This window comes from Ranitomeya variabilis, chromosome 7 (genome assembly GCF_051348905.1).
Source record: "Ranitomeya variabilis isolate aRanVar5 chromosome 7, aRanVar5.hap1, whole genome shotgun sequence".
Lineage (NCBI taxonomy): Eukaryota > Metazoa > Chordata > Amphibia > Anura > Dendrobatidae > Ranitomeya > Ranitomeya variabilis.
The window spans coordinates 79,587,868-79,602,029 of NC_135238.1; the positions used below are offsets into that span (position 1 = coordinate 79,587,868).

A 14,162-nucleotide genomic window follows, 5' to 3' on the forward strand; every position below is an offset into this window, starting at 1 on the left:
TTAATTTTCCACTTTATTGCAGTATCCAGGAAATCATTACTAGATATCTTCACATTCTCGCAAGCTAGAAGCACATGGACTATCTAATTAGATTGGCACGTCCATTACGCCACTGGCGAGGAAGCACAGCACTGCTTCCAGTAACAGCCTGCTACTAAGCTCCAAGTGTTTGCACTGTAAACAGCTGCAGTGTGTTATGTCCTGTGTGACAGGAGAATCGACATCACAGCCTCTGTCATCCTGACAACAGAAACCTTCCGCTGATCACTTGGGAGGTAAAGCCCCCCATACACATTACATAGCCATCATCTGAACCACCATTCCCCCAATGGAGACCCACATACATAGAAATGCCAAGCTCGGCGGAAAACTTGTGTTCTCTAGGAGAGAGCCACTGCCAGACGCCTCATGTCCTGGATAACACAAAGATCAGATGTTGGAAGTCCGACACGCTGGGATGGATCCTTCTTTTTCCTGACATAATCTGTCTGGAGAGAATCGGGAGGGTCCAATACACATTAGACAGTCATCCAATCCCATAGATGTTATCCGTGCATGGGGACCTTAAGTTTCAATAATGTTAGCCCAGCACGCTCTCCACTGCATTCCTAGTAGGACTGAAGCGAGGACAGAGGGTGGGTGATCATTCAACTAATCCCCATTCCTGGGTCGATTAGCAGCTTAGCTGTTGATGAATACACTTATTAACAGTATATGCTTGGAAAACAGGCACATAGGACACAACAGGGCAGACAGCATGATAGCAATTTGCTGAAAAGAATACAATTCACTTTTCAAGTCATTCCATTAGGACCAGCAATTTTCACACCGGTCTTGAGGAGGCATGCTGGAGTCAGAAACTCCTGATTTCCCAAGAAGAGCACACCTCTTAGGCTACTTTCACACTAGCGTCGGTACGGGGCCGTCGCGCTGCGTCGGCCCGACGTACCGACGCATACTGTGCAAGCGCCACACAACGGGGGCAGCGGATGCTGTTTTTCCACGCATCCGCTGCCCCATTGTGAGGTGCGGGGAGGTGGGGGTGGAGTTCCGGCCGCGCATGCGTGGTCGGAAATGGCGGACCGTCGGCACAAAAAAAACTTTACATGTAACGTTTTTTGCTGCCGGCGGTCCGCCACAACACGACGCAACCGTCGCACGACGGTTGCGACGTGTGTCAATACGTCGCAATGCGTCGCTAATGTTAGTCTATGGGGAAAAAACGCATCCTGTAGACGACTTTGCAGGATGCGTTTTTTCGCCAAAACGACGCATTGCGACGTATGCAAAAAAACTTTAGTGTGAAAGTAGCCTTAAAGAATCAGAAGTGATTGACAGGTGGCTTAAGGAACGCCTTTATGCACCAGCTCCAACCACTTTGTCAGAGGTGGGAGGAAATTGCGTGAACTCCAAATGTCACAAAGTTTTAGCCCAGCCTCGCATTACACCAAAATGTTGTGACGTGTTAAGGCTTTTTATGCCAGAAATCTGACATAAAATCTTTGATGAATCGGACCCTATATATAGGATACTGCTGCTAAAGGACACCTTAGACATATACAGCTCATACGAACAACAGCAAAAGTCCATATAATAGCCACATCTAAATGAACCCTTAGACCTACATTTACATATAAAATCATATAGGAAATATGTGCAATTATGACCAGTGTCGAACTGGGGTGACAAGGGCCCACCAGTAACATTGACTTTGGGGGGGCCCACTTTTTACCTGCATACAAATATTACACTACCCTTGTCCACAAATTTACCTATATCTCTATATAATAATAAACTGGGTAGTTTGGTTACTGAATGATGAGATGCTGCTTTTTTCTGTACAGAGTGAATCAAGTTAATTATGATAATAATCTTTATTTTTATATAGCGCTAACATATTCCGCAGCGCTTGACAGACATTATCATCGCTGTCCCCAATGGGGCTCACAATCTAAATATGACAAGTACTGCCCATATAGTGAGGTTGGGGGCCCAGATCTGCACAGGGGCCCACCGATGGATTCCCCTGTTCCCCTGTGGGCCAGTCCGAGCCTTATTATGAGTATAATAACAATAAATATAAAAATGCTTCCCTCAGAAGAAGGGATTAAGGTCTAAACGCGTGTTGGAGACCTGGCAGTCACCTCCACTATTGGTAAATTTTTACTTTATATGTATCGTGATCAATTTCATTACCATGCTACAGTATGTTATTAAGAATTGTTAGACTTACTTCTTACCTTGTCCAGACTCACCTATTGTGACATTTACATTGCCTCTTTGGATTATGTTACTTTTTCTCTCAAATTATATATATTGAGATTAATTTAGTGTCATCTTTATGTATGTTGTTACATTTACCCCTCCATGTTGGAGTGTGATGCCATTTTATCTAATGACTAAGGCCCCTTTCACACATCAGTTTTTTGCCATCAGTCACAATCCGTCAAATTTTGAAAAAAACGGATCCGGCGACTGATGCCGCCGGATCAGTTTTTTTTCTAATAGACTTTTATTAGCGACGGATGGCCTCACAATCATCCGTCATTGGCCGGATCCGTCGAAAATTGTTTATCTGGCGCCCGGAAACAACGTAGAAAGTAACGATTTTTGTGTACACCGAAAAAATGGACAGCGCCGGATCCGTCACCTTCCATCATTTGCTAGAATGGAAGCCTATGGCGCCGGATTCATCAAATGACGGAATCCGTCACAGGATTCCGTTTTTTTTTTTTTTAACTGAGCATGCTCCGATCCATTTAGCCAGATCCGCTAGTCAGATTCGTCCAAAAAAATTGCATCAGTTTTTCACAATCTGCGACGGATCCGTCGATTCAACGGATTGTGACTGACGGAAAAAAACTGATGTGTCAAAGGGGCCTTAACTGTGCGTCTCAGATTATCTTATCTTTTAATTAAATATTCAATAAATATTTATTTTATATCTATTGATATTATGGTCATATTTGCACATCTAATATATAATTGCCTAGAATACTACTTCCTGCAATTTGTGCCAACTTCCGTGGCTTTGTCCGGAGCTAATGTCCGGAGCTAATGTCCGGAGCTAATGTCCGGAGCTAAGTGACGTCACCAGTGTCCTACACCCAGGCAGGGCACAGGGGCCCCAGGCAGCATATGGGGCCCCAGGCAGAGCACAGTGGCCCCAGGCAGAATATGGGGCCCCAGGCAGAGCACAGTGGTCCCAGGCAGCATATGGGGCCCCAGGCAGAGCACAGTGGTCCCAGGCAGAGCACAGGGGCCCCAGGCAGCCTATGGGGCCCCAGGCAGAGCACAGTGGCCCCAGGCAGAGCACAGGGGCCCCAGGCAGCATATGGGGCCCCAGGCAGAGCACAGGGGCCCCAGGCAGCATATGGGGCCCCAGGCAGAGCACAGTGGCCCCAGGCAGAGCACAGGGGCCCCAGGCAGAACATGGGGCCCCAGGCAGAGCACAGGGGCCCCAGGCAGCATATGGGGCCCCAGGCAGCATATGGGGCCCCAGGCAGAGCACAGTGGCCCCAGGCAGAGCACAGGGGCCCCAGGCAGAACATGGGGCCCCAGGCAGAGCACAGGGGCCCCAGGCAGAACATGGGGCCCCAGGCAGAGCACAGGGGCCCCAGGCAGCATATGGGGCCCCAGGCAGAGCACAGTGGCCCCAGGCAGCATATGGGGCTCCAGGCAGAGCACAGTGGCCCCAGGCAGAGCACAGGGGCCCCAGGCAGCATATGGGGCCCCAGGCAGAGCACAGAGGCCCCAGGCAGCTTATGGGGCCCCAGGCAGAGCACAGTGGCCCCAGGCAGAACATGGGGCCCCAGGCAGAGCACAGGGGCCCCAGGCAGAACATGGGGCCCCAGGCAGAGCACAGGGGCCCCAGGCAGAGCACAGAAGCCCCAGGCAGCATATGGGGCCCCAGGCAGAGCACAGGGGCCCCAGGCAGCATATGGGGCCCCAGGCAGAGCAGTGGCCCCAGGCAGAGCACAGGGGCCCCAGGCAGCATATGGGGCCCCAGGCAGAGCACAGTGGTCCCAGGCAGAGCACAGGGGCCCCAGGCAGCCTATGGGGCCCCAGGCAGAGCACAGTGGCCCCAGGCAGAACATGGGGCCCCAGGCAGAGCACAGGGGCCCCAGGCAGCATATGGGGCCCCAGGCAGAGCACAGTGGTCCCAGGTAGAGCACAGGGGCCCCAGGCAGCCTATGGGGCCCCAGGCAGAGCACAGGGGCCCCAGGCAGCATATGGGGCCCCAGGCAGAGCACAGTGGCCCCAGGCAGAGCACAGGGGCCCCAGGCAGAACATGGGGCCCCAGGCAGAGCACAGGGGCCCCAGGCAGAGCACAGGGGCCCCAGGCAGCATATGGGGCCCCAGGCAGAGCACAGCGATATTTTGGACCACTGTGCGGTGTTTCAGACCCCCTGTGTGATGTCTGGGGCCCTGTTCTTAAGTATATTAAAGATTAAAGTAACGTATATTAAAGTATATTATAGATCAAATTTGACACGTTTATGAGCACCATTGAGTGATATACTCAAGAATGACATAATTTTTCAACATTTTATGGTTTCAAACTGTAAACACGCAGAGTTTTTTTTACTTCAACCAGAAAACCTTAACGGTTCATAAAAAACTTGACTGTTCAGGATATGATAAAAGTCATAATATTCTGAATCTTTAACTTATAAAGATACCTTTACATGGGGTGATTATTGGTTCCAGAGAGGCTTTCAGCCGATAATCGTACACATGGCTGGTGACAGGACAATACAATATAAACGTTCAAAGGTAAACACTGATAACATTAAAATCTAATATATAATTGCCTAGAATACTACTTCCGGCAATTTGTGCCAACTTCCGTGGCTTTGTCCGGAGATAATGTCCGGAGATAAGTGACGTCACCAGCGTCCTACACCCGCTCAGGGTGGACAAAGATATATGCCTTCGTGGTGCGCGGCACTTTTCTGATTGGTTGCCGCCTGCCGCGAGCGACCAATCAGAAATGTGCCGTACTGTCAAGAATTGTCAAGAGCTGGTGAGTGCAGCCATTTTTTGTTCTTTCTTACTATTATTTATTAATTGTATTATTCTTACATTTGAATAAATAAAGTATATATGGATTCTAGACTCCCGATTCTTTAGAATCGGGCTGCCATCTAGTTTCCTATATAATTTCCTAAGTAATTCTGGTGTATCGTCATACTGTATATGCCAAGTCCTACTGGCCAAGTAATCATAAGTTTAATTATTAAATATATAATTTTTACTCACTGACTTCATGTACTTATGCAAATTGACTACCGTATATTTGATTGCTACATATACATATGTATCACTAGAGAGAGGAAATAATGAAAACAGGATGCTCGTGGGAGAAAACCCAATGCTTCCATTAGGCTTCTTTGACACTGCCTTCAGGTACCTGTTTGGTGGTCCTGTCGGGGCTTTATTCCGAACCTCCACACAAAATGGGATTCAGGCGTATGCGCCATTGGGGCCATAGACTATAATGGTGCCGAGACAGCAAACGTGCGCTCTGTTGTGCATCATTTTGGGTGTGTACGCCTACTGGAGGAGGACCCCTAGATGCAGTCTACTACGTCTGAGTCAACCTCCAGTAGGTGTACACGTCCGAAAATTATGCATGACAGAGCGCAAGTTTGCTATGCCTGTACCATTATAGTCTATGTCCCAGTAGGCGCATGCGTCCCAGTCACATTTTGCGGGGGTTCACTCGTAAGCCCTGACAGGGCTACAGAGCACATGCCTGAACGCAGTGTGAAAGCACCCTTAGGCTACTTTCACACATCAGGTTTTCAGTGTCAGGCTAAATCCGGCGAATGTTGGAAAAACTAGATATCCGCAGATTTTGAAAAACTGATGCGACAGATCCGGCTAGCCTATCTAGATTATTGGATAAAAAAAAAAAATTTGGAGCATGCTCAGTTTAAAAAACCGGATCCGGCACCTTCCGGCTCCCATAGGCTTTCATTGTAGCAAACAGCCGGAAGCACCGGATCCGGCGCTTCAGGCTTTTTCGCCGGAGACAAAAAAACGTTGCAGTAGACGTTTTTTTCAGACGCCGGAATCGGAATTTTAGCCAGATCCGGAAAAAAACGGAAGGAACGCTGGGCCATGCGGCGCGATCCGGTGCTAATACAAGTCAATGGGGAGAAAACCGGTTTCGGTTTTTATTTTTTCCGCTTCCGGTTTTTCTCTAAAGAGCCGGATTTAGCCTGAAACAAAAAGACGGATGTGTGAAAGTAGCCTTAGGGTATGTGTCCACGTTCAGGTTTGCTTCAGGTTTTGGTCAGGATTTTATGCAGGTAAAATCGTGACCAAAAATGCACCTGAGGTCACTGGCAGGTCACCTGCGGTGTTCCTGCGTGTTTTGCTCATTGTAGCAACATGCTGCGTTCTGAAAAAACGCAACGCATGTGCGTTTTCGCGGGAAAAACGCATGCGTTTTTTAATGCACAGTGGAGACGGGATTTCATTAAATCCCCTCCACTATGCTGTAACATCTGGATGCTGCGTTTTTGACGCTGCGGCTCAGCGCTGTGTCAAAAACGCAGCGTTTCCTGAACGTGGACACATACCCTTACAGTAATACAGGGGGCCTTGAGGGTCTGCAGCAGGAGAATGTTCTGATAATGTTGGAGAATGTTCAAGCGGCACTACTCTATCCTCCTCCTCCTGGACCTGTCCTCTGCCTTTGACACAGTGGACCATTCCCTGTTGCTGCAGACCCTCTCATCCCTTGGCATCACAGACTTGGCCCTATCCTGGATCTCGTCATACCCAACTGACCGGACATTCAGCGTCTCCCACTCACACACCACCTCCTCACCTCGCCCCCTATCTGTTGGAGTCCCGCAAGGTTCAGTTCTAGGGCCCCTGCTCTTCTCCATTTACACCTTTGGCCTGGGACAGCTCATAGAATCTCACGGCTTTCAGTATCATCTCTATGTTGATGACACACAGATCTACATCTCTGGACCAGATATCACCACCCTTCTAACTAGAATCCCTCAATGTCTATCCGCTATTTCATCCTTCTTCTCCGCTAGATTTCTAAAACTAAACATGGACAAAACAGAATTCATCGTCTTTCCCCCATCTCAGACGACCTCCCCAACGAACCTATCCATTACAGTAAACGGCTGCCCACTCTCCCCAGTCCCACAAGCCCGCTGTCTTGGGGTAATCCTTGACACTGATCTCTCCTTCAAACCACATATCCAAACCCTTTCCACTTCCTGCCGCCTCCAACTCAAAAATATTTCACGGATCCGTACATTCCTCAACCAAGAATCTGCAAAAACCCTAGTCCATGCCCTCATCATCTCCCGCCTCGACTACTGTAACCTCCTGCTCTGTGGCCTCCCCTCTAACACTCTCGCACCCCTCCAATCTATTCTAAACTCTGCTGCCCGACTAATCCACCTGTCCCCCCGCTATTCCCCGGCCTCTCCCCTCTGTCAATCCCTTCACTGGCTCCCCATTACCCAGAGACTCCAGTACAAAAGCCTAACCATGACATACAAAGCCATCCACAACCTGTCTCCTCCATACATCTGTGACCTCGTCTCCCGGTACTTTCCTGCACGCAACCTCCGATCCTCACAAGATCTCCTTCTCTACTCCCCTCTTATCTCCTCTTCACACAATCGCATACAAGATTTCTCTCGTGCATCCCCCCTACTCTGGAACTCTCTACCACAACATATCAGACTCTCGCCTACCATCGAAACCTTCAAAAAGAACCTGAATACCCACCTCTTCCGACAAGTCTACAACCTGCAGTAACCACCGATCGACCAAACCACTGCACGACCAGCTCTATCCTCACCTACTGTATCCTCACCCATCCCTTGTAGATTGTGATCCCTCGCGGGCAGGGTCCTCTCTCCTCCTGTACCAGTTGTGACTTGTATTGTTCAAGATTATTGTACTGGTTTTTATTATGTACACCCCTCCTCACATGTAAAGCGCCATGGAAAAAATGGTGCTATAATAATAAATAATAATAAATAATAATAATAATAATAATAACCACAAATCTCAGAGAATCTCAGAGAAAGACACAGGTCCTGACACTTTCACTGTTAGGGTTTGTGCAGACGTTGCGGATTTGACGCTGCAGATTCGCAGCAGTTTTCCATGCGTTGTACAGTACTATGTAAATTTATGGAAAACAAAATCCGCAGTGCACATGCTGCGGAAAAAAACTCGCGGAAACGCTGTGGTTTATTTTCTGCAGCATGTCAATTCTTTGTGAGGATTCCTCAGCATTTTACACCTGCTCCATAACTGGAATCCGCAGGTGTAAAAACACAGGTGGAATCCGCACAAAAAACGTGGAAAATCTGCAGGTAAAACGCAGGGAGTTTTACCTGAGGATTTTTCAGATTCTGCGTGGAAAAATCCACAACGTGTGCACATAGCCTAAGTCTCAGTACTCCATTAATCTTAAGGCAATCAAATAGAGGTGGACAAAGCAGAAACATGCTACTTTTTTTTTTTTTTTTTTTACATAAATGAGATTTGTAAAGTTTCAAAACTTTCCATGCTGGACTACATTACGTTCACATAAGCCTTCTTTCTTATGAATTGCCCTAAGTAAATCGTCCTGTTGACCTTGCAACAAATTGTGTGTCATTGATCACATCTTTGTCAGGGCCTAAAAATTATTATTGGTAATCCCCAGGTGTAAAGGGGCGATGAGCTAATGATGATCGGAGGGGAACGTTAAGAACAATTGTTAAAGGGAACCTGTCACCCCCAAAATCGTATATATGAGCTGCGGCCACCGGCTTCTGGGGCTTATATACAGCATTCTGTAATGCTGTAGATAAGCCCCCAATGTAACCTTAAAGATGAGAAATAAAGGTTATATTATATTCACCCAGGGGCGGTTCCGCTGCGGTCCGGTCCGATGGGCGTCGCGGTCCGGGTCCAGCGCCTCCAATCTTCAGCAGACGACGTCCTCTTCTTGTCGCGGCTCTGGCACAGGCGTACTTTGTCTTCCCTGTTGAGGGCAGAGCAAAGTACTGCAGTGCGCAGGCGCCGGGCCTCTCTGACCTTTCCCGGTGCCTGCGCACTGCAGTATTTTCAGTATGCCTGCGCAGGAGCCGAGGCAAGAAGAGGACGTCATCCAATAAAGATAGGAGGCGCTGGACCGCACCGCGACGCCCATCGGACCTGGACCGCAGCGGGACCGCCCTTGGGTGAGTATAGTATAACCTCTTTTTCTCATCTTTCAGTTTACATCGGGGGCTTATCTACAGCATTACAGAATGCTGTAGATAAGCCCCTGATGCCGGTGACCGCAGCTCATATACGATTTTGGGGGTGACAGAGTCCCTTTAACATGAACTTCCCTCCCAATCATTACATGAAAAATCCAAGCGTTGATCACTATGTGCAGTTTATCTCTGTGTATAAAGCCCCAGGTCTGTCAGGTTTCCACAGCTTTAACACACAGAACAACAGAGCACACAGCATTATCCTACCAACTGGTCAGAAGAGGATCTTTCTATTATAATTGGGACCCAAATTCATCCCAAAGCAGATCAATCTGAGTTTGGTCTATTTATCTCACAAGAGGTCTTAGATCCTTAAAGGGAACCTGTCACCCCGTTTTTTCAATATGAGGTAAAAATAGTGTTCAATAGGGCCTGAGCTATGCTGTACAATAGTGCCTTTATTATCCCGATTCCCCACCTTTGCTGCCAAAATACCTTAGTAAAGTCGCCGTTTTCGGCTGTCAATCACGCAGGTCTGGTCAAATGGGCGTGGTGAAATCACTGTTTCTCCCCCACCTCTTGCTTTTCTTCCCGGCGTTGGCGTAGTGGTTTGCGGCTGCGCATTACAGTCTCTTCACTGTAACCGCTGTGGAATACATACTGTGCATGCGCAACAGCCGAATGCACTGCGCAACGGCACAAAAAAGAGCGTGATCTGTGCTATTCACCGGTTTATCGGTGGCGGCGGCCATCTTCCTGAGGCCGCGCGTGCGCAGATGGAGTGCTCTGCTTCCCGGGGCTTCAGGAAAATGGCCGCCGCAATCTCCATCTGTGCACGCGTGGCCGTGGGTTGCCGCGCGTGTGCAGATGGAGATCGCGGCGGCCATTTTCCTGAAGCCCCGGGAAGCAGAGCACTCCATCTGCGCACGCACGGCCTAAGGAAGATGGCCGCCGCCACCGATAAACCAGTGAATAGCACAGATCACGCTCTTTTTTGTGCCGTTGCGCAGTGCATTCGGCTGTTGCGCATGCGCAGTATGTATTGCACAGCGGTTACAGTGAAGAGAAACAGCGATTTCACCACGCCCATTTGACCAGACCTGCGTGATTGACAGCCGAAAACGGCGACTTTACTAAGGTATTTTGGCAGCAAAGGTGGGGAATCAGGGGATAATAAAGGCACTATTGTACAGCACAGCTCAGGCCCTATTGAACACTATTTTTTTACCTCATATTGAAAAAACCGGGTGACAGGTTCCCTTTAAATCTACGACTGACGGATGACAGCGGAAACCACCCATTGGTCAAAGCGAGAATGCCTTACAACTCAGAAGTAAAAGGGGAAATGTTATATGGCCGACACTGCTATTCCACTACACGTGAGCGAGGAATATTACAATCTGGTGCGGGCGCTGGCCTACCTATTTATGAATGGTCACTCAGGATATGTTCACACGTCTTTATCTGCTGAATTCAGCCTGAAAAAGTGCCAAAAATAGTAATAAAGCTTGCTCTGAATATGCTCTGCCTTTTGTCACTTTAACCTCTTCAGCCTTCCAAAGCCCTGAGGCGGCTAAAAAAAATCTCCAGTCCGTTTTACTGGCCGACGGCAAAGCCTCCATAAAAGATATCCCAGGGATTCAGGGAACATCACAAAAGACGCTTCAGGGAAAACATGGCCGGTGATATCCTGATGCTTCTTCTGTTTAAAAAAAAACTATGTGGATACTCTGGGTGTGTGCACACAGCGTCATTGAGATGGCGGCGTCCCCACCGAGTTTTCCACAGGAAGACCCTTCAGGATATGCCAGGGTCTTTTGTCCTCCTGTAGGATCTTTTTCTGGAGTCTGTTTCTTTTAGTTTTCACTGACTTTTTGTGGACATTTTGATATAACTACTGTGCGGCTTCCAAGTCACCTGAAGAATGGCGAGGTCACCTCTTCCAGCCACATCACGGCTTCGAAGCCTGAAGCAGCTCAAATCTGACAAGAGCCCAAGTGGTGCCGACACTACGAGGTGTGTATGCTTTTTAGAGGGGCTTTCTCGGATGGATTTTATGTGGGATATGTCTGATAAAGACACCGTGGGCACATACCGTGAAGATTTTGGAGCAGTTTCTACAAGCTCCTCATTGAAAACTGATTTGAATATTCTTTGAATAAGGCTACGTTCACACTGATTTCTTCTTTAGGCTACGTTCACATTTGCGTTGTGCGCCGCGTCGGCGACGCAACGCACAACGCAAACAAAAACGCAACAAAACGCACGCTAAAACGCTGCGTTTTGCGACGCATGCGTCCTTTTTTGCCGAAAGTTGGACGCAAAAAAAATTCAACTTGCTGCGTTCTCTGCGCCCAACGCTTGCGGCCAAAAAAACGCATGCGTTGCAAAACGCAGCACAACGCATGTCCATGCGCCCCCATGTTAAATATAGGGGTGCATGACGCATGCGGCGATGCTGCGGCGCCCGACGCCGAACGCTAATGTGAACGTAGCCTCACATGGAACGTGCATTATTTGATGCATTTTTTTGCACGCTCTTTACACTTTTTTTTTTAATTAACTAGGATGTATTTTTTGACACATTTCTGCAGCAATATAACCTTATCAAACCTAATCAGAAAATTGTGCATTTCTGTACCACGTGTTGACAAGACGCTGGTAAAATGTGACGTGCACTATAGCTATAGGCGATTTTTCCAATTCAAATGATTATCTATCAAAAAAATAGTGTGAAAAAGCCTATGGTACAAAGAAGCAGCATGTGGATTCTTGAGGCGTTTCTGCATGAAAAAACGCTTCACATTTGTCTACTGAACCAAGTGAAGCACAATACTCCTTAGAGAAAAAAAGCTACAAAAGCACTTCTGCAGTGAGCAGCCAATCAGATTGCAGGTTCTATTTTGTCAGTGCCGCTCACAGATTAGCAGCAGGCTCTGATTGGCTGCTGGCTACAAGTCACTTTCACCTCAACGGTTTGCATGGCTGACATGTCACAACTGTCAGAGCCGGCGCAGCAGCACAGAATGGACTGATAGTGTCGCACAGACGCGTCATTTGCTGTACAGTAGACTTCCCCATGAGGGCAGAAGCCCCTGTGTCCTGTGGGCAGCGCCTGCACCACGCAGGACGAGCAGCACGTTTTCTCACAGTGTTGACATAGTCCTCGATAGAGAAGGCGCCATAGAGTGAGAGCGGCCACGCGTGACAAGCACACGAGGAAACTCGCCCCTCGCGGAGGTGTCCCCTTCCCCCATCCTGTAGGCCTCTACTCACTGGCTGGAGAGCTGCAGAGGGGGCGCCCCCCGCCGCTGGAAGGCCCCATCCACAAACACCCCGTTCTTGCCCAGGCAGCGCAGGTAGAAGTGCGGCTCCACGAAGTTGATCTGAAGGTGGCGGCGGGAGATGAAGCTGGAGCGGCCCATGTTCACATCCACCGACCCCTGGCTGGAGTCACGTCCGATGATCACTTGAGAAGTTCGCATGAAGAACTCAAAGTCTCGTCCCTCCAGACGGGCCAGTGCTGGGGGGGCTTCATGTGGTGGAGAGGCCAGGTCACAGGCCGCAGGGCGCCCCCCGGACTGCACGGGGCTGCAGGGGGCAGAGCGGAGCGCCAGCAGGGCCAGCACCCCCGAGTCTTCTCCAGGCTCCATGGCGGCCACGGCGCGGTGCCAGCTAGGATTGTTTTGGTTGTTGAAACTGAGTAACTGCAGGCGGGTAGACGGGCGGAGCGGAGGGAGATGGCCGGCCACAGGGGGAGGGACAGAGCTCAGGTACTGGGGCATGCACTGCTCATGGCGGGGGACGAGGAAGGGCCCCACAAATGTCACCCACACGGGGCACCACTTCTTCAGTTCGGATTCTGCCTGAAAAAGCCCCAACGACTTGTGTACTGTATGTGTTGTCTTTTATCACTTATTAAAGGGAATCTGTCAGTAGGATCAGCCCTGCAGGTCATAGCAAGCTGAATAACATGACCCCTTCATATCTGAGAGCCCATACTCCAGAGAAATTCTTGGTCTTCTTTGGCTGCCCTCACACTAGCAGTATTTGCTCAGTATTTTACATCAGTATTTGTAAGCCAAAACCAGGAGTGGAACAATCAGAGGAAAAGTATAATAGAAACATATGCACCACTTCTGCATTTATCACCCACTCCTGGTTTTGGCTTACAAATACTGATGTAAAATACTGACCAAATGTTTGATAAAATGTGGTCTCCGTGGCTTGAATTGGGATGAGGGCAGGTAAAAGGGGTGGGAAACTTAAGGGCCTGTGTTAGGTGAAAACTGAATGTTGAATATGCGGTCTTAAGTGGGTTTAAAGGGAACCTGTCACCCCGTTTTTTCAGTATGAGATAAAAATACCATTAAATAGGGCCTGAGCTGTGCTGGACAATAGTGTATTTTGTGGACCCTGATTCCCCACCTATGCTGCCGAAATACCTTACCAAAGTCGCCGTTTTCGCCTGTCAATCAAGGTGGTCTGGTCAAATGGGCATGGTGAAATCACCTCTTCTCCCCCAGATCTTGCTCATCTTTCCATTGGTGGCGTAGTGGTTTGCGCATGCCCAACAGCAGAATGCACTGCGCAGCTGAAGAAAAAGAGCGCGATCTGCGCTATTCACCACTTTATCGCTGGCGGCGGCCATCTTTCTGAGGCCACGCGTGCGCAGATGGAGCGCTCTGCTGCCCGGGGCTTCAGGAAAATGGCCGCGGGATGCCGTACGTGCGCAGATGGAGATCGCGGCGGCCATTTTCCTGAAGCCGAGTTCGCATATCGGCTTCAGGAAAATGGCCGCCGCGATCTCCATCTGCGCATGCGCGGCATCCCGCGGCCATTTTCCTGAAGCCCCGGGCAGCAGAGCGCTCCATCTGCGCACGCGTGGCCTCAGGAAGATGGCCGCCGCCAGCGATAAAGCGG

General features: G+C 49.3%; 1 protein-coding gene across 1 annotated transcript in view; it reads right to left on the minus strand.

Moving 5' to 3' along the window:
• Positions 1-13,481, minus strand: part of FOXK1 (forkhead box K1) — a 115,243-nt gene extending 101,762 nt beyond the window's left edge. Inside the window, exon 1 of the mRNA XM_077275339.1 lies at positions 12,516-13,481. Coding sequence (XP_077131454.1) covers positions 12,516-13,024 — 509 coding nt within the window. The 5' untranslated portion in view covers positions 13,025-13,481. The remainder of the gene's footprint in view (positions 1-12,515) is intronic.
• Positions 13,482-14,162: the final 681 nt, after the last annotated feature.